We start from the raw sequence: 26856 nt of genomic DNA, 5'->3' as shown, positions 1-26856 counted from the left end.
GGTTCCTCCAATATGAAGTGAAGTATTATCTGAAAATAGTTTCAAAAAGTAACATTAGTCAACAATCATTCTGTAAAGTCATGAGTGCAAACAGCTGATACCACGATCCTGGTAAATCAATCAGGTGATTTAAGCAGACCATAAAATACGAGCAATTAAATAATCCTTATGTATTAACAACTAAGAATGGCAGCTATTACTCAAGGAACAGCAGAGGACTAGACCAAAGGGTTTTCCAGATGACTGATTGTTAATTTAGAAGCTGGAGCAAGCTGTTTGTGTAAGGAAGAAGAGCAATGTTAAGCAAAGACTCAGCTCCCTTCTCAAGAAAGGAAAATAAATACCATTCTTCCCTTTTGAGGAAATGTTATAGCAAAACTGCCACAGATGTGTCACTAGGAACCAATGGGTCAGGAGGACTTCCACTTTTATGCAAGACTTGCTTTCTGACCAATCTTATTATACTTCACAGATTAGTGATGGAACTAAATTATTCTATATGAGTAGTACAGTCAGTCAAAGTTTGACACCATGTAAACACACAGAATAGTATGGCATTTCTGAAACATTACGTCACCCTTGAAGATTTAGCACAAAAGGTAAGAACTGGCCTCAGACCATTTTTAAAAGTAATTTTAACGCTTCCTCATTATTTGAGAAGTGTACTTTTTTGTATTAAATTTGATTAAGTCAAAGATTACTGATAAGAAGCTTAAGAATCACCATGACAACATCATGAAAATGTGTACTGTTCCAGATCACACTGTCCAAGAAATAATCCAATCTATTAAACCAACTAACTTCTAAATACATTGCAAAGTTTATTGACTGGTTAGGAGGTTAGTAAAGTGCAAATGCTGTCAATGTTGCATTGCCTACTAAAATGTCAGATAGAAATTTGTTGAGATTTCAGCTGTCTTCTCTCCTGCATAGATTACTCTGACATTCAATAAGGTATAAAATGCTGTTCTTTAAATATCTAATGGATAACAAGAAATCACCACTTGAAGTATATAGAGGAAAATGGTAATGCTTTAATAGCTAAAAGGGCCATCAGAATCACGTAGATGTACAGTCAAGTTATGGGTACAGTAGATTCCATAACACAAAACAAATTGAATCAATAAATGCATGTATGCTACAATGTCACTTCAATATTTGAATTCCACTTCCAGAGGAAACACAAGGCTTTAGATTTTTTTGATAAAATATATGCCATTGTCAAGCAGCCAGTTTTGTACAGCAATATGTAGTAAAAGCATATGGGAAAGACTGGGTTGGCATTACAGAAAGTTAATGGAATTTCAACAGGAGTTGACTCATGCTGTAATGCATCATATGAATTCAGAAAATTAAGAATTAGTTTTTACAGTTTTCCAAAATAAATCTGACATATCAGGGTTACCAAGATGTCCAACAGTGTTATGACCTGCCCCTGAGGTCATAACCGATCCCTTGGGGCAGATTAGCATGAAACAAAACAGAATGACTGGTGGGTTTTTACACACACACACACACGTATGTATGTATGTCAGGTTTATTTTGGAACAATTTGATTGCAATGGAAACGAGGTGTGTAGCAGGTTTGGGTTTATCTATAGAAATACAATAATATAAAGGTATAAAAATAACATCCAAGAAAATATACAAGAAAGAGAAACAAAGGATAAGAGTAGATAGTGGAAAGGAGAGATACCACCACCCAACAAGACTTGATTACAATTACCATGTCTGTTGGTCAAAGTGATGGTTGCAAACTTGATCCATCAGGGGTGGGGGAAGCCCTCGAAACATAAAGTTCAATGTGTTCATAAGCATTCAGGTTCAGGTGGCAACATCCAGGTACCTCTCCTGGAGGGGGCAGTTTATACTGTCTGTTGTAACACTCTAGATCATGCACAGTCCTCTCGTGGAAAGTTCTGGGGGCAGTTTGGGGGTCTTTGATGGTTTATGACCCCTTCTAAGGCATGACTGCTGTTTCTCAAACCAATTATGCCTTAACAGAAGGAATGAATACCCTCAGGCCTACGTGTGAATGTCCCAGTACCTCTTCCGGGATGGAGAATTTTATACTTGAGCCAGTTGTTGAAACTGGCATTGTAGAACGCATTATCACACCTCACAGGATCTGCTTTTTATAGGACTCTTCCCTTATCTGTCTCAAAACCCAGCTTTTTGCTAAACAGAAGTCAGTTTGTTGTGGTCATCCTCTGGTGGTGGGTGCTCACCGGCTCTGCACCCTGGGCTGTCCTTCTGCAGATCAGAGGTTTTGCCACCACACACTCAAAACTCTTCACATCCTCTCAGTTGAGGGTGCAAACCTGGCCTCAGCAAAGCACATTGCTTTTACAAATGACCAATTGTTTGAGTCATTAACCTTCAATATTTCAGTCTCTCACAAACAGCAAACCAAAATCCAGTGTTCCATATTTACTCAAGCATGTATGTGCTGGTTTAAGAGTTAACCAGCAGGGGAAATGAACTCAACTCAAAAGAGAGATTATAAATCAGAATAACAATTTATTAAAATAATACAATAAGTACAATTATACAAACAACAATTGGTCTTAACCCCCAAAACCCAAATGTATAACCCAGCACCCTGGGGCATGAACCAAGTGGTGTTCCTGGGGCTCCCCCTTGAGTCCAAAGTAAAGGGAGAGGGGAAAAACCTGCTGGTGGGAGAGCTGTTGCAGTCTGGTTGAGAGCGGTGAGCTTCCTCTGGATCCCATGAGTGGTTGAAAAGTTCTGAAACTCCAGGTTTATATATTCTCCAGTTCAGGCAGGAATGGTCAATCCTTCCCTCAGAGCGGGGAATTCCATAAAAGGAATGGTCAATCCTTCCCTCAGAGTGGGGAATTCCATAAAAGGGTACGAGGACAGGAACATCCCCCCACAGGCAGCCCTCCCCCCCTCCGACAACAGTTTCTGGGAAATGGCATGGAGGGCCATAGAATACACAGTTTTGGGCTATACCCATCCAGTGATGAATCGGTCCCAGTTGTTCTAACTAGGACAACGTACAGCAAGTTAATTCTTCAAGCTATATGTGCACAAACATGGCCTAGTTTATGCAAGAGACTCATTTTCAGGTAAAAAAAAAATCCGTTGACTAGTTACCAACAATACATTGCACACAAATACATTTAGACCTTGAAATGATGGGCAAATCAAGCCACAGCAAGAGTACATTATCACCCATATAGAATAATCCCCTTGAGTATGTTGTGGGTTTTATTGTTTGGTTTTTCGTTGTTTTTACTGCTGGTTTTTGTTTGTTTGCTTGTTTTAAAACAACAGACACTTAAAAAACTAATAACTTACAAAAATACTGATAATCATAAAATCATAGAATCAAGCACGTTGGAAAAGACCTCCGAGATCATCAAGTCCAACCCTTGATCCAACACCACCATGGTTATTAGACCATGGCACTAAGTACCACATCCAGTCTCATCTTAAACACCTCCAGGGACAGTGAATCCACCACCTCCCTGGGCAGCCCATTCCAATAAAATGTCTCATATTTCTACCACCTCGATACTCTCTTCTTCTTTCAACATTTTCTACCATCTCAGTAGTATCCCCAGTAGTTTTTTCAGTAGCTACATGATGCTCAGGCTTCTTTTGCATAAAATCCATTGATAAAATATTCTGTCTCAGTTCGTTGATATATTTCAAACCATTTACATCCGAAAGCTTCTGGTTCTGTGAAATGGTTGAAAAGGCTTTTTTAAGGCCCATGTAAGGATTGGTGTTTTCTGTTTAGTTTTTTCAGGAAATAGCACTGCTTCAGTTTCAGGTGTAGGAAATCGTACTCTATACACTTCAGGGTAAGATTTCTGAAACTAGAAAAGTACATTAATTCAAATTAGAATTTGACCAACTTGTAAAATAAACTACTACAGTGCAACCTCCATTTCTGGAGTAGGAAAATTATTTCCCTAATGGGCTTTCTACATCTCCATATATAGAAAATATCACCTAATTTTCTAATATGGGTTGATTCATCACAGTATTCCAGTTCTAATGATATAAAGTTGATACCCCCAAGCATACACGCCATTTTAAATTTCAGTATTTCTGTACAGGAATACATGCCTAAGACTTGGTAAAACTTTTTAAGTTCAAATTAGAGACTGTAGAGCAATTTTTATTTACTTGCTTGAGCTTCTTCTTTTTATCTTTCACAGGTATTTCTTTATTCATTACAATTTCATCCAGCAAAGCTGCCAGTGGTTCTTGAGAGCCAGTTGCCCTTTGGTATTCAAATTCATCTGTACTGATTTGGTGACAAAATGGTGGAGGAGGAAATGTTGCATCAGTATCAGCTCTAGCACATTTAATCTGAAGAAATAGTAAAAAAAAAAAGAGCGCTATGTTTTCTGCAAACAATTTACAAAAACTGGCTTAATTAATTGACCACCCAGAAACATCAAGTAGAGAAGATATGGCATACAGACCCTAAACTGTACTTTCTATCTCTTGTACTAATCAAGTGAGTTCCAGTAAGTCAAAAAACATGACACAAAGGAAGCCTGTTCAACTCTTGAAATAAGTTTAAACTTACTTTTTCACTAGAAAATAAAGATAGAGGAACTAAAAGCCAGTTTTGAAAAAACAAAATATGGTATCAGGAAACAGAGTTATAAAAAAATGATCAAGTAAGGATGGCTCTGAAAAAAAAAGGTTACAGCATTAATGGAAGCACTTTATAATTCACAGTTTTCCTCATTATTACGTAGTTTACCCATTCCATGGAAAAGAAGTGCTGATTAACAGGAAAACGTATTTTAAAGTTCTTGTCTCTAAACCATTCAAGATTTGCTTAGTTGCATATGAACACATAGTTAAGGTTGAATATCAGTAGTCAGAATTAGTTAACTCTTCAGAAGCTAACAGAGACAGAACAAAGTGTTTTAAGAACTGTTGAACTTCGGAGAACAAAGGATAAATTTGACCTAGAAACACAGAGACAAGAGAGGCTTTTTCACTAGATACTTACTTGGACTCTCTGGAGACGTATAACATGATCCTCTATAGAAGATTTTAAAGCAGAAGGAACACTTAAGATCTCTTGATAATTATCCATGAGAAAAGATACTAGTTTGGCAGCAAGCAGTTCATCCAAATCTATTTCATCATTTGAGCAGAGGATACAACGGGAAAACGCCTGAACCATCTGAGAAAAAAAGCAACATCATTATCATGTATATTTCTGTTTGGGACTGAGGAGTAGGGAATCAGGCTGCATTTAAAAAGTGACCTTGTAGAATAAATATTTTAACATCACAATACTTACTGTACTTCCAACATACTAGTATAATAAAAAAACCAACTTGTTATGTACGGTGACATTATGTTAGTGGTGGATTGAAGATTACTCCTGCCTCATATAGATAATCCAATCCTGACTTTAGACTTAGAATGGATGAATTCTATTTTGTTCTCAAGACTTGGTAAAATAGCCACTTCATATGGCTATTTACAGTTAAACAGAGAATAAGTATTTAGAGATTTTTTTAATATAACACAGAACTTTCATAGAAGTTAAGTATGAGATGGAAAACTGAATACCACTATTTTGAAATCATCAAACCAAATTTCAGGTCCAGTTCACTTCGTGTAGTCTTGTGCTCAAGCATTATGTCTGTGCACTGGTCATTTCTAACGTTAAAAGCACAGAAGGTAAAAAGGATTTCTGTCATGTACCATAGACTACACAGTGGAATTAAAACCTAGTACAAAATACTTGGACTGTAAGGATTCACTTCTAAAAATAACATTTAGATTATAACATAACTACTTAAATAAAAGACCATTTACAGTTAATTAAATTATAACCTTAGCAGTCAAAAAAATAATTATTTTAATCAAGTGTTATTCATAGTAAATTAAAATCTTAATTGCTGTGGAACAAATTTAGATTTATGTACATTACTATAGAATTTTTATAGAATGGCTCTACAGCTTAGTTTTGCATTGCACTTAATTTTCAAAGACTTTAAAATTAACCAAAATAAATACATGTTCTTAGCCAGTTGGAATTGTTAAGAAAAAGCATTAGCAAAAAATAGAGCTTTGTCAAAATCTGATTAAAATTCTTTTCCGAGACTTTTGTGGTGGAAAAAAAAATTACTATTGAAATGAACTGGTAGGATTTTTTTAAATAGCTGAAAACAGGTAAATCAAAATATGCAGCTATGTATTTCTAACCTTGACTGAAACAGGAAGTCTTTTTCATTCACACTGCAATGATAAAGAAGACCAGAGACCTCCTCTGCTAGTTTTTTGTTTATTTGTTTGGGGTTGTTTGTTTGGGTTTTTCTACTGAATAGAGAAATCAGTGGGGATTTAACTTTGAAAGATAAGGAAACCTCTAAAATTCTAAGCAAGTTCTTTGTGTGCTCACAAATTACCATGAAATTCCAGTTTATTCAAATTCAGATTAGCTTTCAACATAGCTAGAATAGATAGACAAACCACTCTTCCAACAAGCAAACTGTATTATGTATACACTCTCCAGTAAGAATCTTCAATCCGTGCTACTCCAAAAGCCTTGTCCTCGACCTTTTGCCTCACATTTATACATACCAAAGTTCTGGTCCTCACTGATTCAGAAAGAGGTGGCAAATCTTTGTTGAGGCTAATTCTTGCCATCATTCTCACCAACAGCTGTAGTCTTTTTCGATTTTCTGGTGGCAGCAGGAGACAAGATATCTGAAGAGCTTCTACAGCTTTGCTGTGTTTTTGCAGCAGTCCTGGTTTATACAAGATCAGGAGGCAGGGCAACATTTCTCACTTAAGTATTTCCATAACATTTAACACAACATTTCTATATTAAACTCCCCAAATTCCTTTCTTACTCATTCAAGACTGCCTTAGAACTTCGGTTCCCAAAGAGACTAGGAAGATATTCCTAGAGTTGGACTACTAGATCTGGGTGGCTTGTTTAAGTATTTAGATTTCCTTCTGATGCACTGGAAAATATTAATAACCATAACAAACAATTCTAGATATTAGGATACATGAAAAACTACAATGTTTTGATTCATCCTTTGCACTTTAATTCCCTCGGCTCTAAACATAACTGAGATGGTATGCACAGGTGTAGCAACCACAATAAAATGTTAAGCCTGTGGCAACAATCAGAGAAACATAAACATGTGCTTATACATCAGTGACAGCTATGACAATACCAACATGTTCCTCACACCTGTAGGGGTTAAATTGGTGCCTAACTCTGCTTACAGACTCTTGAGAAAACAATCCCGTGAGCATGGTAGAGATATTTGAAGACTGGACATGCACAGTAGAATCTGATAATAGTTTAGATCTCATCTATAAAGAGGTCTGACCACCACCATTTTGGGTTTATAAGGCTGTGCAAAGGAAGCATCTATTACAAATTTTCCTAAACAGCACTAACAAAAGTCAGGAAGCAAAATACCTGCATGACTGACATCTAACAGTAAATTCTATTAAAAAAGGAAGAAAACAAATAGAGACTTCTTTTTCCCATAGGATTATGGAGGTTGGAAGAGATCTCTGGAGAATATATAGACCTCTTCCCATGTTCAAAGCAGGTTCATCTACAGCAAGATGCCCAGGACTATGTCCTGCCAGGTTTTGAATACCTTCAAAGATGGAGATTCCACAGTCTCTCTAGTCAACCACTTCCACTGTTTGACAACCTCCCAATTAAAATGCTATTTTCCTTTATATAAATGAGGTTTCCTGTACTTCTGTTCCTGCCCATTGTCTCTTGCCCCGGCATTGGGTATCACTGATCTGGCTCCTTCTTTTCTCCTCCCATATCAATCTTTTATACACATTAATAAGATTCTCTCTGAGTCTTCTGCTTTTCAGGCTAAACAGTCCCTGCTTTCAGCCTTTTCCTATATGGCACATGTTCCAAGACTTAATAATTTTTGCTGTGTTTACTGGACTTGCTGACTAGTGCCCACCAGGACTTCCAAGGACTTCTCAGCAAAGCTTCTTTCAAATCAGGCCCCCCCATACCCAGCATTCACTGGTGCATGGACTTTTTCTTCCCCAGAAGAAGGCTTGGCAATTCCCTTTTTTTTAACTTTATGAAATCCCTGTTTACCTATTTCTCTAGTAAGTCAAGGTCCCTCTGCACGGCAGTACAACCCTCTGCTGCATTTAGCCACTTTTCCCCATTTTGCAATATTTGCAAGCTTGGTTAGGGCACTCTGTCCTTGTTTAGGACAGAATGTCCCATCATCCAGGTCATAAATGAAGTGTTAACCATTACTGGCCCATTATCAGCCCTGGGGTACTCACCACTAAGAGACAGTCAGCTGAATTTTGTGCCACTGATCACAACCCTCTAAGCCCAGCAACTCCACTGATTTCTGAGTTTACCTCACTACCCACCTTTTCAGCCTGTACTTCCTGAGGTTGCCTATAAGGATATGATGAAGGACAGTGTTGAAAGCTTTACTACTCTCAACATAAACAGTATTCACCACTGCTATCCCCTCATCGACCATTTTGGTCAATTCCACACTGTGTAAAAGTGGAACTGTTATTAAAAAAAAATGTGCAGTAGTTAGTAGGGCAGCACTTAGAGACAGTGTTCAAAGCAGACTGGTAAAGCACTGTAGTTAATTTTCAAAGCAACGCTTTCTCTAATTTCAAAGAAAATTTAACAAGCATACTAGTGCATATGTTTAGAAGATATGATTCCATATTATCATCTCATTTTTTTGTGAAAGAGATCACAAAACTAATTTTTGACTTTTTGAAACAGTGCACGGTTTTCATTGATTTCCATATGGACATTGGTATGAAATCGTTCTCTCAATTTTCCATCTGAGAAATTATGGGAAATAAAACTCCTAAAACCTGAAAGATATAAAAAACAATGGCAAAGCAAACAGAAATAGAGTATGAAAGGAGAGGAATAATTTTTAAAAATATTATCAAGAATATTTGTTGTCTAAGAAAAAGAAGACAGAAATGGAACTATACTCAGAATGAAGAAAGATTGTGAACTAAGAAAGTATAACTTCTCCAGAAAGAGAAGTGTTATTCTGAATTCGTTTTTCATCACAACAGTTTACTAAAAGCAATGTTGTTCGCAGGAAAAGAAGTTCAAAAAACTGACATGATACAAAGCATGCTTACTTTTCAACTCAGTTTTTTTTTCTGAAATGCACCCATAAAATGTAATCAAATATTTTCACTTTTACTGTCTTTCAATAGGCCATCTATAGGATGAGAATAGGTGAATTTAATATAGTGTGAACAACTGAAAAGTTATAGTTAATAACGAAACCACTGCTTCAAAGAAGCAGTGGATTAGTTATTGTAATTTCTAAATTTAAGCAACAAAGGATTTCAATTTCCTTCAAATGTCATATTTCCAGGGTTAAAAACAGTGCTTATAGCCCTAATCCTTTCTAATCTAGACTTCAGTCAAGCAATTTCTAAAAGCTTATGAGAATTTTTAAGACATTTAAGCATTTGTAAAAAAAGAAAAATCTGTTAAAATCCATCTGTTAGATGTTGAGTAATGAACAGAGGCATTTAAAAATTAAGACAAGGAATGGAAGCCTTTTGAACTATTGTGATCAAAAGGATACAAATATTACCTTGTGATATAAAATAAATTTAAATATTAAACTGTGTTCTATGTAGAATGGAAAGGACAAATCCTAAAGAATTCAGTTGTAATACTATTTAAGTATAGTAAATTAACTCCAGGAAATTAATTCTAAAGAATAATTTTTTCATTACATCCCAAACTACTTACCTAACACACTAACAAAAACATCAAAAAAATGAAATGTGAGAAGAGGTTCTTTCATCTGGTCAAAGTAGTCGACTATAGTTTTGAAAACATCTCTTTCAAAGCCTACATATGTAGGCTGCTTCAAATCTGAGCAGCTGGGCCCTACGAAGGAAAAAAAAAAGGGGAGGAAAGAAAGAGAGATAGAACATTGATTTTAAGCCACCAACCAGATCAGTATTTTCTAATTCAGTTCATGCAAATACACCATTAGAGGAAAAAAAAAAAGAAAAGACTCATTCTTCAAAATAAGTGAAATTTTATTGATCTACTGAATTGATCTATTCCCAACAGGTCTAGTGAAGACACATAGTAGAGGAAAAACATGAACAGAATAGTTAAGCCATTATATACTTCATTGAAATAAGCTGCACTTGAAGGAGAATACCTGCTGGCAAGTCTTTTCCAACTTTGTTTAGGCAATTTTCATAAAAAATAGTGAAGGTGAATATAAATAGGATTTGATAAAGTGGTAAAGGCACAGTCAATTCAATTGATTTTTACGGGGGTGGGCTGTTTGTGGGGTATTTTTCCCCCTCCTGAATTACTTACAATTTGCTAGACATTTCATTGCAGATAATATCCAGTGAGGTAGTTCTTCTGCATGGGGAAGAAACAGACAAATTAAAAGGAGGGAAAAAAATTAGAAAAATATCTAACTGTAAGATAAAAGCACAGCTGAAAACACTGTTACAAGTTCCTCCTGTGTAGTAAATGAACTGACTCCAGAGTCAGGCTATACCTTAATGTAGGATCTAACTTGAATTACATCTATAATTCAGTATCTTCAGTATTCCCTGTCAACCACGTATGCATTCTGCTCTTGCAACTCAATCAGCAAAATGGATCACATCACAAATCCTTAACCTACCCTAAAAAAATCAGACAAACTAATTCAAGCTATACCTTCACCAGTGCAACACAGTGAAGTGTTTACTTTGCACTGAAGATGATGAAAAGCACTTATATATTCAGTTCTGTCATTTCTACAAGGCTGAAGTTAATACTTTGAAGTGCTCCAACTGTCTTTAAAATGCCCACATACACATTCTGAAAGATGTTTCATTCAAAATCAAACCAGGTTTCAATATCATACTTAATTCCTCTACAAAACTTGTGAAAATCATGATGGCAATAACAGTGTGATACGTCAGAGCAGCAAAGATGCTTTATTTTCTCCCTGATGTGGAAAGGAGTTCTAAACATGATACTATCTTCACAACACATTGACTGAAAACTCAAAATTTTTTAAGTATCTCTCAGTGTATATTTTGGCTGTCTCCCAATTTTTAATACATTTTTTCTTTATGTAAACACTCCAGGCAGTTGAAAGGGCAGGGTTGAGAAAGCCACCTTGAAGTGAATAAAATCCCTATCTTTATAAATGGTAAAAATTTGCTGCGCTTCCATCTTCATTTTTCAACACTAAAGCTGGAATATGTTTAAGAGAGTAAATATGAAATAAACACTGACTTTTACAAATGGGATGTCAGAGGAGAACAACAGCCTTCTACTTTGTAAAAACACTAGTACAGATGTGATCATACAAGTATAAAGATGCTACAGGCTAGTATAAATCAGAACTAATACTTTATACTAGTAAACTACAATATAAAAAATTTAAATGAAAACTTCTAAAATACTCACTTGATTTGTCTTCTAAAGTGACAATGCCTTGCTTATTGACATTGTATGCATTTTGAACTATATGTTTTGAATTCACAAGTTTTACGTCTAACACTTCATCCAGAGAATCCAAACCCAAGACCTTTTGCAATCTGTAAAAACACATAAACACATAGTTCACACATCATCTAATCTGGAAAAAGCAAACATAAAGTATTTGGATAGATACAATTCTGAAAAAAAGGAGGCCTCCATTTCATAGAGAGTATCTCCAGTCGGATGACAGCCATAAGGATCGAGTGCAACTCCTGTTCCTCACAGGACTACCTAGACTCACAGAATATCCCAAGCAAGAAGGAACCCACAAGGACTCCAACTCCCAGTTTGCGTACCACAGCCCCCAAAATCACACCATGTGCCTGAGAGCATTGCCCAAACACTTGAACTTTGTCAGGCTTGGTGCCATGTAAACTTTCCAGGGGAGCCTGGTTCCAGTGCCCAATCACCCTCTCAGTGAAGAACCATTTCCTAATGTGGAGTCTGAAGTTCCCTGACACAGCCTGATTCCATCTCTTTGTTTCCTACTGCTGGTCACCAAAGATCATCTGCATCTCTGCCTCCCTTGAATTTGTATACTACAATGAGGTCACTCCCCAACCTTCTCAAAGTTGAACAAACCAAATGACCTCAGCCTCTCCTCCTAAATTTTGCCCTCAAGACCTTTCACCATCTTAGTTGCTGTCTTCTGGACATTCTCTATGCATGTTGACAGTTTACCTAGAAGGATACTGCAAGAGATAGTATCAAAAGCTTTGCCGAAATCCAAAACCAGCACATCTGTTGTTTTCTCTTTGTCCCTTGGTCAAGGGGGACCTTGTCATAAAAGGAAATTGAATTGATCAAGCAGGACTTTTCCCTGTTGAAACCATGATGGTTTTGATCAATGACTGCGTTGTCTCTCAAGTATTTTTCATTAAATCCCAAAATAACCTTTTCCATCATTTTACCAAGCACTGAAGGGAGACTGATAGGATTGTAACTACCAGGATCTTCACTCTTAGCCTTCTTAAAACTCGGGAAAATATTTGCCAGCTTCCAATCAATTGGGACCTCTCTGGGCTCCCAGGTCAGTTGAAAATAATGGAGAGAGATCTACAATGATATCATCCAGCTCTTTCAGTACTCTGGGATGAATCCCATTGGCCTCCACGGATTTAAGTGCATCCAGCTGGAGAAGCAAGTTTCAAATAAGTTCAGGGTGAACTGCGATTCTCCCATTTCCCCCAGTCATGATCTTGCAACACAGAGCTCTGGTGGTTTCAGGGGTCCATCATCAGACTCAGAAAGGCCATAGCTTTTTGCTGGGCTAATACCATTGCTCCCTGGTCAAGCTGGCAGGGTTTCAGGACCCTTTCACACAAACTACTGTGCCAATCCTGTTTGCTATGCTCCATAGGGGTCTCTGTGTGAAGGAGGGGCTTGGTCACCATTGTCCCTGGCCTTGTTGCCCAGGTCCCATCAGGCAATACCATGTGAGCTGCAGGCAGAGACCAGAGGGTCCCTCCACTCCCCTGCAATCTCCATCTTTGAGGAAACCTGGCAGTGCACATGCAGTAAAGCACACGCTGCCAATCGTGCTGTCACCAAAGCTGCTTGCCTCAGCATCGAGTTCATTACATGCACATAATGTGCTAGGTTTACATTAAAGTTTAGCAAGGCCTCAACTGTGCTGTAATATTAGCTAATGTGTATTATTTTTTTACCCCTGCATAAATTGTCTTAAACAATGACTTCAACTTTGCATGGGATATTCCTTTTTAATATACTAAAGAATATCTGACTCACAAAGCCTTCAGCACTCAAGTAGATACTCCATTTATCTCATACAAAGTATTGTACTTGACATTGAAAGTTTTCATAGTGTTGCATTCCTACATAAGTGCTTCTATTTCATAGAAACAAGAGAAAAAAAAGAAGACTGAGAGAAAAAAGTGATCAAATAAGACAAAGCCCACACAACAAAAGGACTAGCATAACACGACATGAAAAAGTCAAAAGGTACCAAGCACAATAAAATTTTTTTGCTGAATTTGTTAGCCAAATAACAAATTGAGAGTAGTAGAGAGTAGTATAATCTAGACACTATAGCTTTGAAGGCAGCGATGAAAAGTGAGTGGGTGAAATTACAAGCATTATCAGAGAAGACAGGCAAGACTATTACCTACTACACAGTGTTAGCATAACTTGACTCACAAGTATACTCACTGTGACAAAGTCATGGATTTCCATATCTCTTCTATATTTGTTTGTGTTAGCTCTCTGCGGAACACAAGTTTGCATGCCGGTACTTCCCCTATAGCTATACTGTGTCGCTTGTACCACATCTCGGAGTTCTGAAATCAGAAAAAACTCTCCTCATTAACTGGTGCCTTTTCAAGTATTAAACAGTATATTACAATTGTGGTACAGCATTTCAAGCATTCCTAAATTCCAGTAAAGTCTTCAGGATGAAGGTGTGAAACATTTTTCTCAATCACACACACATCTTTTCTCAATTCCTTAACTTGTCCAAATGCAACCGGACATGCCTATCTTGTATTGGCCTTTTCAGCCACCAACACGCTTGCAACAAATGTGGGTAGAGCCCTTCCCAAATCTTCGTTCGCGAAGCCCAGCCATGATGAACATGTCCAAAGCTGAAAAATTATGTGTATCAGAGTAACCATTAAAGTTGAGTAGTCAATGGCCTTTAATCCTGTGTTCAGGTCGTCTCCATTATTAAAATCAGTTCATCTACCATTTTAAGATTACACATCTGCTTATGGAAAAGTTATTGGAGAATTATTAGATGAAATACCAAGGAATTAGAAACAATTCATCCTTTTTCAGCATATACTGATCATAACTAAACATCAAGTTCATTAGCAGGTTTTATATATGAAGAAACTAAAAGCAAATAGCTACATCTGAAGACACTCATCAGTCCATCATTACAACAGAATAAAGTAAAGCTGAGAATGCAGAAAACTACTATCCTTTACCCAACCTTCAATCCAAGCTTGACACTTGAAGATTGTCATTAAGGTGTCAGTGGACGGACATACAATACAGTTCATACCAGCAACATACTTTTCAACACAAAACTCTTAGTCATTCCCAGTTCTTTGATTTGTATCACAGAGCAGTGCTAAAGCGCATTAAAAGTATTACTTGTGATCACAACCAAACCACAAAATACACTCCAGGAATGCACTTAATTACTCCAAGTGCTAATCGTCTGTCATTTCATGACACTAGACTAGAGCTAGTTTGAAACAAATAGCACCCTCTGAAATTAAGAGTCTGGTCTTCCATAGCACTCTCTGAAATTAAGAGTCTGGTCTTCTACATCAGTATTTCACAACACAGAATCATGCTCATCAATCCACATACAGCCAGTAAGTGCTCAGATTGATACTGGAGCAACTCAAGATGCCACCATTTACAGGTATCTGTTTTCTTCAGCATTCCAGTGGAAGATACACCTTATTATAAACGAGCTAGCAGAAAGGAGCTTATACCTTTGCCTCAGTTACTTCAACTTGCAGTTCATTGTATTAATCCAAACTGCCAGTGAAAGAGATTTTGAGCTATGCCAGACTGCATGCTGTTGCATCTGAGTCAGATGCATAGAGGCAGTCTTTTCCTAACTCTTATCAGGCCAGGATGCTTGGATGGAAATTTAGAGCAGACAGCTAGAAGCTGTAGCATGTTAAAACTTCAGCAGAAACTTGCTCAGTAATTAAAATACTCTATTCTCTTGACTAGTCTTTGGCACTCTCTTTTCTTCTATCCTAATCTTCTACCTAGTATTGAAGTTCTTAGGACCATGTTTTTCCTCTTCAGAAACTTGCTGTACATAAAAAGTGTACTTGATTTGCACACAGTTAATTGGATTGCAAATATGGAATAACCATTCATTCAGAAACTTTAGATGTCCAGCAAAATGGTAGGAGATACTTTTCCAAACAGTCTATGGATCACCAAGAAATCCAAGACCAGTGTCCTGCACTGAAATGCAGTAATAAAAAGGCAAAAATTATCAAAGAAGTTTCAAGAGTTCACAAAATATGAGAACACACACATACGCTGGAGGAAGGACTTAGAATATACATAACTACAAAAGCCTAGGCTTTTACCATGTCCAGGAGTTGATAAAATTTTTAAAATAAAAGTATTTGGCATTTCATTTTATAATCAAGTATTTTGTGCCACAACAAAGAGGTCATTAGTTTGGTTTTGCTTTCCAAATATGCTTATGTCTGAGGAAGTGAAAACTGGGTGTTTTACCATTGTGACGGATTTCCCTGGGATGTGTTCTTGAGAAGTGCCAGCCTTCGGTTCATTCCAGTCTGGAAATTTAATTATTTCCTTTCCACATGAAGGTTTCTTTGGATATGACTTCAGTGGTGAGGAAGGAGGAAATCTACAATTAGAGAATATTTTTAAAGCCTCTGAACACCAACCTAATCCATATTTACTAATGTAAAACTGTAGCAGGCCATCACATGCAGAAATACAACAAATGCCTTGGACATTCAGTGTTCCCTGGAGACTAGTATTAAGTGCTATGTAAAACACAGTGAGGTGTCTTATTTGGCCTCCAGCTGCTGCTCTTGAACAGTTCGGGTCCTTTGAACCTCCCATGACATAGCTGAGCCTTGGGTAAATGTCTGATATTCCAGCGCATTTCATATAGCACCAGCTGCCTGTACACAGACAGCTGACCCAGGTCATCACTAGAAGATATGGATTCTGCTGAAAAAGTTGCAGGTAGGATTTCCCCCATGTCAAGTGTGTTGTTAGCACGCATATCCTAAAGTAAAGCTACATATCTAAGACACGTGACCAATATTTGTATTTAATTAAAGTGCATGCAAGTGTCCACACAAAATTTTATCAACATTACCATGTTCTTTTGTATTTACATGTTTCCTATGCGAAGACTATAACCTGTAGTTCTCTGGAGTCTTTTTCCATCTGTTGTGCAGATAACTAATTCACTTTTTAAGGCATTTCAAGAAGTGCCTTGAAGAAATTAGCAGAAATAAGCCCTAAACCAGCCCTTGTAGAAAACAAGGAAAACAAACTATCCAGCTTGATCACAATCAAATTACTGCTAAGCCATGCACAAAGGAATTAATGACAGCACACCACAAAGACAAATCAGTTGGGTGGCAACGCGTCTTCAGACTGGCCCAGACCTGATCTTGTTTACTTTCACTCCTAGGTCTTAGATGCTGAGATTCCTGATGCTTCAAGAAACTAGTTAAGCCTCACTCACTCTTTTAATCTGAATGTAAAAGACAGTTATGTCTGTGATTTTGCAACAAGAGCGTGTACTCTGCTAGATAGCATGCATATGTATCCTACTAGAAAGATACACTCAAAAAATCCTCAGGTTTCTCCATGCTCTCATGCAGTTCCAGTAAGTTTTAATTAAGTTTAATAAGTTTTTTACATAGTTTTGTATTGCAGTGTTGTTAGTCCAGTAGTGTTACTCTGCATGGGTTAAACACACAAGGGTTTTTACCATGAATACTGAGACCATTTGGCATCTTCCACGGTGCTCTTCAACAGAGTATATGCAACACAGAGATATCATTTCCATCAGACAAACCCTGAGGAGTGGCGAGCATCTCATATTAATCCTGCAAGATTTACTCTGCCTTTTGAAAGTAAACCAGATTAGATGGCAGATGTTCAGCTGTTGACTGTTCTCAACCATTTCTCAGATACTATTTCTTAGAGTTTGATGTTAACCATCTGCAGCCTTTTTCCTTTGCCGTATACTATTTTCAGCAGTTCCCTGTTTCATCTCTATTTCTTCACAATTTTAAGCTTTGTGCCATTTGTTGCCCTGATTCACAAACAACCAGTGAAAGAATGAGTTCTTACAAGCAGGAAAAGGAGGTGTACATTCCCCTTTTTCACACAGCATTACAGCAAGATCTAGACGAAGACAAGTTTTTGGATGAACAATGAAAACTCCCTGATTTTATGATGAAAAGATTAACATTACTCAAATCTAGGAGCTGAGAAGCATTCCAAGCCTGACACATCGAGATCAAAATGGTTTATAGCCAGCAACACTAGTTTTAGGACTCTGTACAAAGAGGAAATAGAGATACCTCTTTGTGTCCAGAACAGAGGATAAAGAACAAGGTCAACCAATATGGGTCCCAATGGTATAACAATTATTAGAGCTGCATTCCAAAAGTTTGCTATCAATGCAAGAGTAGTAACTCTTTTGCTTTTAATAGAATTGCTGCAATTCAAAAAAAAATGTAAAGCCTGACAGCTTCCAAAACTGTAACTTCTCACTCACTATTGTAGACTAAACTGAGCCAGTTGGTCAGAAAAAACTATGTGTCTGTGTGTTCTATTTTTAGAAGTCACATTAGATCTCACCTTCATATTTAATACTTGCCAAATACCCTCAAGCAAATCAAGATTTGACAACATCTCTTTTGCATACTCCGTGAAGAAGAGCAGGCAGCCACACTTATATGTGAAGGTAATAAATGACAACTGTGCACCACAGAGTACCACAGCATATTAACAGATAAATTTACAGAAAAGGTATATAGTATGTCAATATTTCCAGAGTAAGCACTGTCAGTGGAATGGACTCATACCACTACTTGCATCAACACAGTGAAGATAAAAAGATACTATTTTCAATATAACATTAGGAAAGTCCACCAGAGGGAGCCACCAGGACATGAAATGCATGAGTAAAATGGGCTTGAAAATCAATGTTTAGTTCCACAAATAGGGAAAAACCCACGTTTTGATATTTAAAGCCACGTGTAAAATACATAGCTTATTTATGCACTAAGCCCAGTCAGAGAAAAGCTGGCTCCAGTTCAAGATGCATGAAAGGCAGTTTTAGTTAAAAAGTTCAATTAGTCAGTTATCTTTTCAATGGGAAGTGAAGAAAGAATATCAAAACAAAATACATAACAAAAGAGCTCTCTTATTCAATAGCAGGTCATTCGGCAGAGCACACAGAAAATTAAAAGGACAGAAATATTTCACCCAACCAATTTCCACAGCCTGCAGCTCAGGCAAGTCCTGCCTGAAAATACAAATGAATGAAAGAAGAAAATAATTTGAATGTGTCAGGATGCTAACGTGAAACAAACGAACAAAAAATCCCACAGCCTCATGAACATGGCAAACCCAAACCAAAGAGACATACTGTAATACCAGCAGTTACCAAAACCCATATTAAATCTTTTGACAAGAGTCCATGTCCAGAAAGAAAGGAGACACCAGCAAAAAAAATCTGTGCAGGTAGTGCTCTCATTTAGAAAAGGCATATCAGGACTGGGCTAGGAATGTACCAAACCAACAACATACCCAGCACCATGTGCTGCAGCAGAACCTAACTCCTTTTCTGACTTGGTTCTAACAGGTAAAAAACCCACTCGATACCACCCCTTTATATTTAACCTTATTAAGGTCAAAGACCTAAAATCCTCTGCAGCTCTTCTTGTCTTCCATGCCTGTTTCCCAGCCTGAGCTGGCCAATGACTAGCTAAATTGTCACAATCTTTTGCCCTTACATAACAGCCATAAGCAGGTGGCCAAAGAATTTAAGAACAAGCACACATGATACTTCCTCAACATCCTTTTGCAGCCTTCAGTCACATTCGGCTGCAGACTGCAGAGCCTGTATTGTTTTGAGATACTTAGCAAGGGATTTTCTTGGGTGAGATTCTCAAGGTATCTTCAGAAACAAGACCTTTGATACACATGTTCTTCACACTTGAGTCACAAATTCTAAAATTTAACACAAATCTGATCCAATCTGACTGTAAATAACTGAAGTGCCACAAGCCTAACATAAATCACAGTATTTTCAGAAAAAAGTGCCTTGACCCAAGTTTGTTTATAACCAAGGAAAAAAATTACAGCATACAAACCTCTTATTTTTTAAGTCTTCCAAATTAATAAATAAAATTATGAGAGTAATGAACAACTGCACAGGCATACAGACCAAACAGCAAAAAAGTTTAGGTTCGGTCTACACAAATACTAGAGCAAAAGAGCAATAGAGCAAACTGAAAAATAAACTTCATAAATAGCAAGTGGGAATTCAGTATTACTTATTTTTTCCAAAGAGGATAGTAAGAAAACATGATCAAAAAATTAATATGTAAAATTTAATTATGCAGTAAAACCTATAACAAGTAGAAGTATAGGCTTATTGCTAACTTACTTTCCCTATTACTTTGCATGAAGATAATTCCCATTTCCTAAAAAGAAGACTCACCACGTTAAAAGTTACAAATCCATACTTAAGATAATGGTCATTTTTATACTACTTGTGCACTGAACAAGACACTACAAGATGGTACAAATTTATAACCCACAACTTCTGGACATCCAAACCTTAACTGAGGTCACAAGAGGTCAAAGAATCCACTCCAGTAACACTAAGTTTTTCTTACAAAGAAAAATCTTTTCCTCTGTTAACAAGCCACCAGTTGAGAGGCTAAACAGTAAGCAACCAAAGCTTTGTCTCTTCTATGACAATTTCAAACTATAAACTAAGGACCATAAAATAGGTTACATTATTAATTACTTAGATTCAGAAGACCTTTCTCTTCTCTCAGAAGGAGCAGAAACAAAAACCAAATTCTCATGGGGCTGGGGGAGAGGGAGGACAACTGGAGCTGGATGAACAATGGCAATCTCACTTCCATCTACATCACCTTGATATGTACTCTTCCAACACCAACAAACCTGATGTCCACCGACAGCAATCAGAACTTGCTACCTTGTGAAACTGTAAAAGATTTTGTTAGTATTTACAGAATGTAACTGAATAGAAGTGACCTTCAAAGATATTTAAAAACAGACAAGAAAACTGAAGCCAAACATTAAATCTTGACAGTTACCCATTTCTAAGTAAAATAAAGTCTTTAAAAGGAAGGGGAGGAACACATCAACAGTTTTCCAGAGGCATTCTACAAAAATACTTGTAAGACATGAACAAGAGTTATTACACCTTGTTTCCAAAAAAACCAAAATTTTTCATCACTATATACAGACTTACCGATACAAATGGCCATCATCTTGGAAGTCCTCTTTGCCCCACCTTCCTTTAATATCTTCGATAACATGGTTTTTCAGGAACTTTTTAAGCAGCTTAACTGTTTGATCGCGAGTCACCTCTGGGCCGAAATTTTGATTAGAGCCGAGTAGCTCATGCAAAATATCCACCGCCTCCGAAGCTTTGAAGCAACGCTCGTAGCTTTTGAAACGACAGCGGTGCTTCCGCACGGGCATCCCGGCACGGAAGAGTTCTATTATCTCGTTCCACTAAGGGAGGAGAACAAAATCCGTTACGGGAACTCTGCTCCCAGGAGCATTTTGGCTCTACAAGCGCGATCAGAAAGCAAAAACTTGAAACCCTGAGAGCAGAGCTACGCAATTTTCTCTCAAATCTGCGTTTGCGAGAACACGGAAAGATAAATCCAGGAGTTAGACTCTCCAGACCTGAAAACAAACACAGGTCTAGGAAGCTGAAATATTTAGAGCCTCATATATCTGCCGCCCTACAGACACGACCTTTTAACCTCCCCTAGGCGGGACAAAAGGCTGGACCTGCCGCGCCGCTCCGCAGCGCCTGCACTGGGTTCCCCCGCCCCGCACGGAGCCAGCCTGGCAGCAGCGGCCGGCACCCAGAAGACTGGAGAGGGAGCAGTCGTGGGCGCGGAGCAGTCCCGGGGGCAGAGCTGCCGGGGGGCAGCGGGGCACTCACCAGGCGTGTGGCGCGGTAAGGGCCGGGCCCCACCAGCCGCGGCTCCATCGGGGAGGCCGCGCCGGCTCCGCGCCGCGTTTGAATCCTCGCCGGGCCGCGTCGCCTCCGCCCATTGGCTGGCGGCGGCGTCAAGTGAGGCGCCTGCGCCGCCTCTGATTGGCGACCCCGGGATGACGGCGCGGGACGAGAGGTCGGGCGGGAGCGGCGGCGGCTCCGCCCTGAGGGCGGGCCTGCGGAGCTGGGCTCGGGTTTAAACCCAGCCTTACCTTAGCAAGGCATAGCAGTACTTCAAGAGAGGGTGCCTAGAGGATGGAGCCAGGCTCTTCTCCGTGGTGCTAAGCAATAGGACAGGAGACAATTAACAGAAACTGATGCACAGGAAGTTTCACCTGAATATGGGGAAAAACTTCATTACTGTGCGGTTGACCACACACTGGAACAGACTGACCAGACAGGGTGTGGAGTCTCCCTCACTGGAGATACCCAAGAGTTGTCTGGATGCAATCCTGTCCCATGTGCTCTAGGATGACCCTGCTGGAGTAGATGACCCACTGTGGTACCTTCCAACCTGGGTCAAACCACGTCACTGAAACACTGGCCCGTGAATTACCACCCAGATAAAGAGAACACAACCTTGGCATTAACTAAACAATCAAACAAAACAAAACCAAAAAATCAAACAAAAAAAAAATCCCGACATTTTTCAATGTTTTAAAGTTGTTTCCAATCATATTTTTTGATCAATAATTTTGTTTTGAATTCAGGCTGTATGTGGGATAATTATTACTTACAATTATATTTTATATTATTCATACAGAAGACAGGGATTGATGTTGGTGTCACAGAGCTCATTGAGTTGTTTTATATTAGCTTTTTGTGAACATTATAAAGAAAGGATGATTTGGAAAATAAATAGGAAACTTGTTTTAAGGTATGAAATTCTGACAGGAGGTCAGCTCTGCTGCAGGGGCAGGCATATAACTGAAATTCCTGTGATACCTATTACAGATGAGCTATCTGTCAAGTTTTAGGACTCCCACAGATGAGGAGTGACTGCTAACACTAGTGTTTCACCTCCACCAAGTTTAAGGAAAATAAAATTCCCCTCTCAACATTGACTGTAACATGCACTTCTCTTTCTAACCTAACTCAAATGTATGATACACTTAAGCATGTAAGATGCACAATTTTTAGGTCCGCATCAAGTTTTTGTAATTCTCACATTGTGTGTAAGTGGACAGGATTTAATAACATTTTGTACTGATGTCATTGGCATAGTTACACTTTATGCATCCTCTTAGGATACATCCATACAACTCACTGAAACAATGTATTCTCTTTCTCCAAATGCTTCATAACTCACAAAAAACTAAACCATTGTGCAGGAAATTATGCAGCATGAATCTGACGTGGCACTTACTGACAGCCCACAGAATGATTAGCATCTCCAGTTTCTGCTCCTGCTTATTAGTTTGTCATCTCAACTAACTCTGGAAGAATTTGGCTACTGTACAACTGCTAGAATTGGAAGTTTTTTCTGACTCCTTTCTGTTCAGCATCTGTCCACATACAGTGCTCCTTAGTTTTGACCATGTACAGTCTCAGGTACTACTTAAGTCCACGTGAGAGGGATTCTGTGATAAAGCACCTTTCCACATGTACTGCCAAGGAGCCGAGAACTCAGCACTGATGATTCTAGGATCAAGCATCTGAAATTCAGGGATCCCAATACAGATTTCAAGTCATCCAAATACTTTCTGAGATCTACTTTCAAACTGTCATGAGAGCTGACAGCTACAGGGATTAAACAGTGGAAAAATATAAATTTTTTTTTAATTTTTTTTATAAAGAAGACTCAATGTAATCTCAAAAGAAAACATTTGCAACTCATGCCTATGATAAAGTTTAAATTCTTTTAGTATTTATAACGCACCATAAAAGTCAATAAAATAAAAGTGTTCAGGTAACAAAAGTCGTTCCCTCGGTATTGTACAACAGGGAGGCTATTAAAACCTGCCTCAAAGCTTTGGGTATTTGAAAATCCCACGGACCTGATCAAGCACAAAGCAAATATTGCAAGCTTCTTTTCTTTAGTGTTAAACATAATAGAAAACAGTACTTTTAAAGGTAACATTAATTTAAACACCTTTAACTCCTCATTTGCAGGTCTGTTGTGTGCATCAATCCTTTAATAAATTCATGCAGTACAAATGTAACTTACATACAATAGCTAGTTCCTTTAACATCTATACATGTGTGACCCTAACCTCGGTCTGCCTAGCCATGGAAATAAAACATACTGGCTAATTCCACACAGACTGGAGTCATGCCCAGTCTCCACTGCCTGACCCACTCTCAGAAGCCAGAGAATGTCACATATTTTTTTTTTGCCTGGTTCTGGACAAAGTAACTGATGCTATTAATGGAATAACTTTAACCTTGAGTTGATAAGAACAAGCAATTATAATAATGAAAAAAACCAACACAAACTCTTTCTAGGCATGTATTTCAATAGATAATGGAAATGGAAGAGAGTAGAGCACAGTACAATCATGTCAGGCAACATTCAAGCTTCAATCAAAAAAATTCCTTTTTTTAATTTTATTTAAGTGCTAAGATTTTGGCTATTGAATTACAAGACTCAGTAATCCCCTTACCCCCTCCCACAAACAGCATATGCTACCAATATAAAATATATCCATAGATACATTGAATAACAAGTATATTAGGCTACTACAGTGAACAAATCAGTAAGATGTTTTGATCACTACAAGATCGCTACAAGACAATTCAGATAATCCCCATATTAGTAGCTTTCCAACATTTACGATAATGTCCAGCTGAGTAGAACATGAAATGAATTAAGTTCTCTTAGTAAAAGACAGTGTATCGAAAAATCTGATCTTCAAATGAAACGCCATGCCTTGACAGATCAACACACAATCCTTCCTTTAAAGTAATACAGTTTATAAACAGATATAACAATGTTTATGTATTGACTATATTAATAAGCTTTAAACAGTACTTACTGAAGATTCTTTTAATGCTGCTGACAGTCTCAGCAGCTTACAACATTAAGGTGAAGTGATTTTTATCCCCCTCAGTGTTCAAAGTACTCAGTACTTTTCATGCACATTTTAGTTTTCCTAATTATTATCTTTATTTTCATGCATTTCCAAGATAGATATCATCTATCCTCTTTTTTTTTTTTTTCCAGAGATCCACAGTGCTCCCCTCAGCCCCCATATTCTGAATCCCAAATAACTTACGGTAAAAATACAAATTCTGTTCTGGAAGAAAACATACAAAATATACACCATGTAGTGTGCGCACCTAAATATCTTGATTGTCAAGTAGTGCAAGTTTCCGCTTTGATGTATATACTTTTTGGTTTTAGAGACAAGAATTTTTTACTGATCTTTGTGGATCCCATTTCTTGCCATTTTTGGTAGTCTTTGTCCCTTCGTGTAAGCGTGGTACCAGAAGTGGAGAAACAAGACTAAAAACATAGAGCCATACAGCCAAATAATAAACATGAAAATTGGATACTGGTACGGACAATCATCCATGATGTAGATTTGTCCTATATGAACTGTAATCATAATAAACTGGACCTGGAGGGAAAAGGTGAAGAAAAGAAGTACTTTTTAAATAAATGACAGACTTACTATAGAAATTTAAAAAAATTCAGCATAACTTGTACGCAGAAAAACAGATAGGAGGCATGGAGCCAGGGTAAAGTGGGGAGCAACAGGGACACCAACACAACTTCTTAATATGACAGAGATCACCTTTACAGCCCCTCTCCAAAAACCTTACTCCACTGAAAAACAGTTTTACAGAGAAAAGGCAGAAAAGTCCTGGGACAAATTGAATTACAAGCAGTACTGAGAAACTCATAGCAGGAGAATGAGATTCTACCCTGGCCAGTTCAGAGAAGAAGGAAGGAGGCAAACAGTGTTTGACCAGTGACAAATGGGAGGCTCCTTTAGAGAAATTAGCCGGGGGGGGGGGGGGGGGGGGGGGGGGGGAAGGGGAGGGGCGAAAGAACAACCATTACAGGGTTTGGGAATATGAATTCCCACCTTCCCTGCACACTAGCACGTGACAAAAAAGTATTCCACATGAACTCCAAGTTAATAGTCCACTGGTAGTGCCTCCAAGACAAAAATATTCAAGCTACATTGTTCAGAGTTGCACATGGTTACATGAACTATTCTATTAACATCAGCCCTAGGTGCAAGCAGACAGGGTGCTCCTTTCCCTCCTCCATTAGCATCCTTGCTCATGATAAGCGAATTGTTTAGCCAGGAGCTGAATTTCAAAAATCCAGTTGTTAAAAAACACAGGCATCAAAAAATCACCCAGAACCATAACCTTTCAAAAGTGATATAAAACTGATAAAACACAATGTAATTACTACAGGAGCATTTTGTAATGCTCTGGGGTGAAGAGAGGACCCTGACATTAGCTCAGCTGGTTAGAGCATGGTGCTACTAACACCAAAATTGTGGGTTTGATCCCAGTATGGGCCATTCATTTAAGAGTTGGACTCCATGAGCCTTGTGGGTCTCTTCCAACTCAGATTATTCTTTGATTCTGTGACTAAATTCTCTAAACATAAACACTTTCTATGAAAGAACAGACATGAAATTCAAAAGAAATATTTTTCCCTTTCCTCACTACTAGTTACATATGTATTCTGTACATTGATTGTATTTTCTTGGTATAAACTTACGTTTTAATAATTTTTATACAAGTAATGAGTTTTGTAAGTATATTTACCAAGTATTGCATAACTGAAAAGCTCATGTGTCTACACCATTCTTATAGTGAATGCTGAAGTCAGCAGATTTAAGTATATAACTGGAGAGCTCACACCTTTTGTTTTCCTGAATTAAAACATAAATCTTGTACCAACTGTAACCTAACACATGAACATAAATAACTAAAAGTACAAATTTATTGCATCAAGTCTGTGTCATTTTTGAGAGTTGTATCTGTCAAAAGCAGTTACTCACAAGTTGTATAGTTGTCATGTACTTTTTCCACCACAAATATTTATGGTAGGCTGGTCCCAAAGAGCAGATTCCATAATAAGTATACATGACAACATGGACAATACAGTTCAACAAAGCATGAAATGTTCCCAAACCACCTGTAGAAAAACAAAACATAGTAGTAGTATTGCATCAGGTATTTAAAAAGCCACCTCAGGTCCTAGCAGATATTTTGAGTAAGAGTAGGAAAAACATGTACCAAAAAAACTAGATTTTGACTAATCCTCAAGGTATTTAACCTGAATTGGGTTGATATCAGTTCTGAGGGATATCAGTTTGCTGTCTCAGAAACAGCTTCAGCATGTCAATGAATGCAAAAAGTTAGAGCTAAAAGTGATCCAAGAAGCAGTAGACAGCAAAGTACTTTTAAGAGAAATATGAACATGAAACTGTTGAGCATAAAAGAAAAAATTACATAAAAGGAGAGATTTAGTGAGGGAAAAGAGTGCTATTTTCCCATTAAGAATCATTCCAATTAAAAATAAAACATTCTGTGTTTTTAGTAGCTCACACTACTCTTCCAGCTTGATAGAGCATAA

At 37.9% G+C, this 26856-nt stretch overlaps 2 protein-coding genes across 4 annotated transcripts in view; both read right to left on the bottom strand.

The window, feature by feature from the left end:
* Window positions 1-2569: 2569 nt before the first annotated feature.
* Window positions 2570-22707, bottom strand: DEPDC1B (DEP domain containing 1B). Its single transcript, XM_051788300.1, has 11 exons — window positions 21258-22707; window positions 20550-20815; window positions 15773-15908; window positions 13709-13836; window positions 11465-11595; window positions 10370-10417; window positions 9782-9922; window positions 6595-6761; window positions 5006-5182; window positions 4162-4347; window positions 2570-3848 (listed from the first exon to the last, which is right to left on the bottom strand). Exons 1-11 carry the CDS (start codon window positions 21303-21305, stop codon window positions 3687-3689), a joined length of 1590 nt encoding a protein of 529 aa, XP_051644260.1. The 5' UTR covers window positions 21306-22707; the 3' UTR covers window positions 2570-3686.
* A 1712-nt stretch (window positions 22708-24419) lies between these two features.
* ELOVL7 (ELOVL fatty acid elongase 7) overlaps window positions 24420-26856 on the bottom strand; it is a 36868-nt gene continuing 34431 nt past the window's right edge. For all 3 annotated transcript variants that reach the window (XM_051788322.1, XM_051788323.1, XM_051788324.1), the window contains 2 exons: window positions 26279-26415; window positions 24420-24871 (listed from right to left, as the gene is read on the bottom strand). In XM_051788322.1, the coding sequence (XP_051644282.1) occupies window positions 24668-24871; window positions 26279-26415 (341 nt within the window). In that variant the 3' untranslated portion in view covers window positions 24420-24667. The remainder of the gene's footprint in view (window positions 24872-26278; window positions 26416-26856) is intronic.

The sequence above is a fragment of the Manacus candei genome, unplaced genomic scaffold (assembly GCF_025592945.1).
Source record: "Manacus candei isolate 608988 ecotype Guabito, Panama unplaced genomic scaffold, ASM2559294v1 h1tg000024l, whole genome shotgun sequence".
NCBI lineage: Eukaryota > Metazoa > Chordata > Aves > Passeriformes > Pipridae > Manacus > Manacus candei.
The sequence above is the reverse complement of the archived record's forward strand: the minus strand, read 5'-3'. Positions and strand labels throughout refer to the sequence as shown.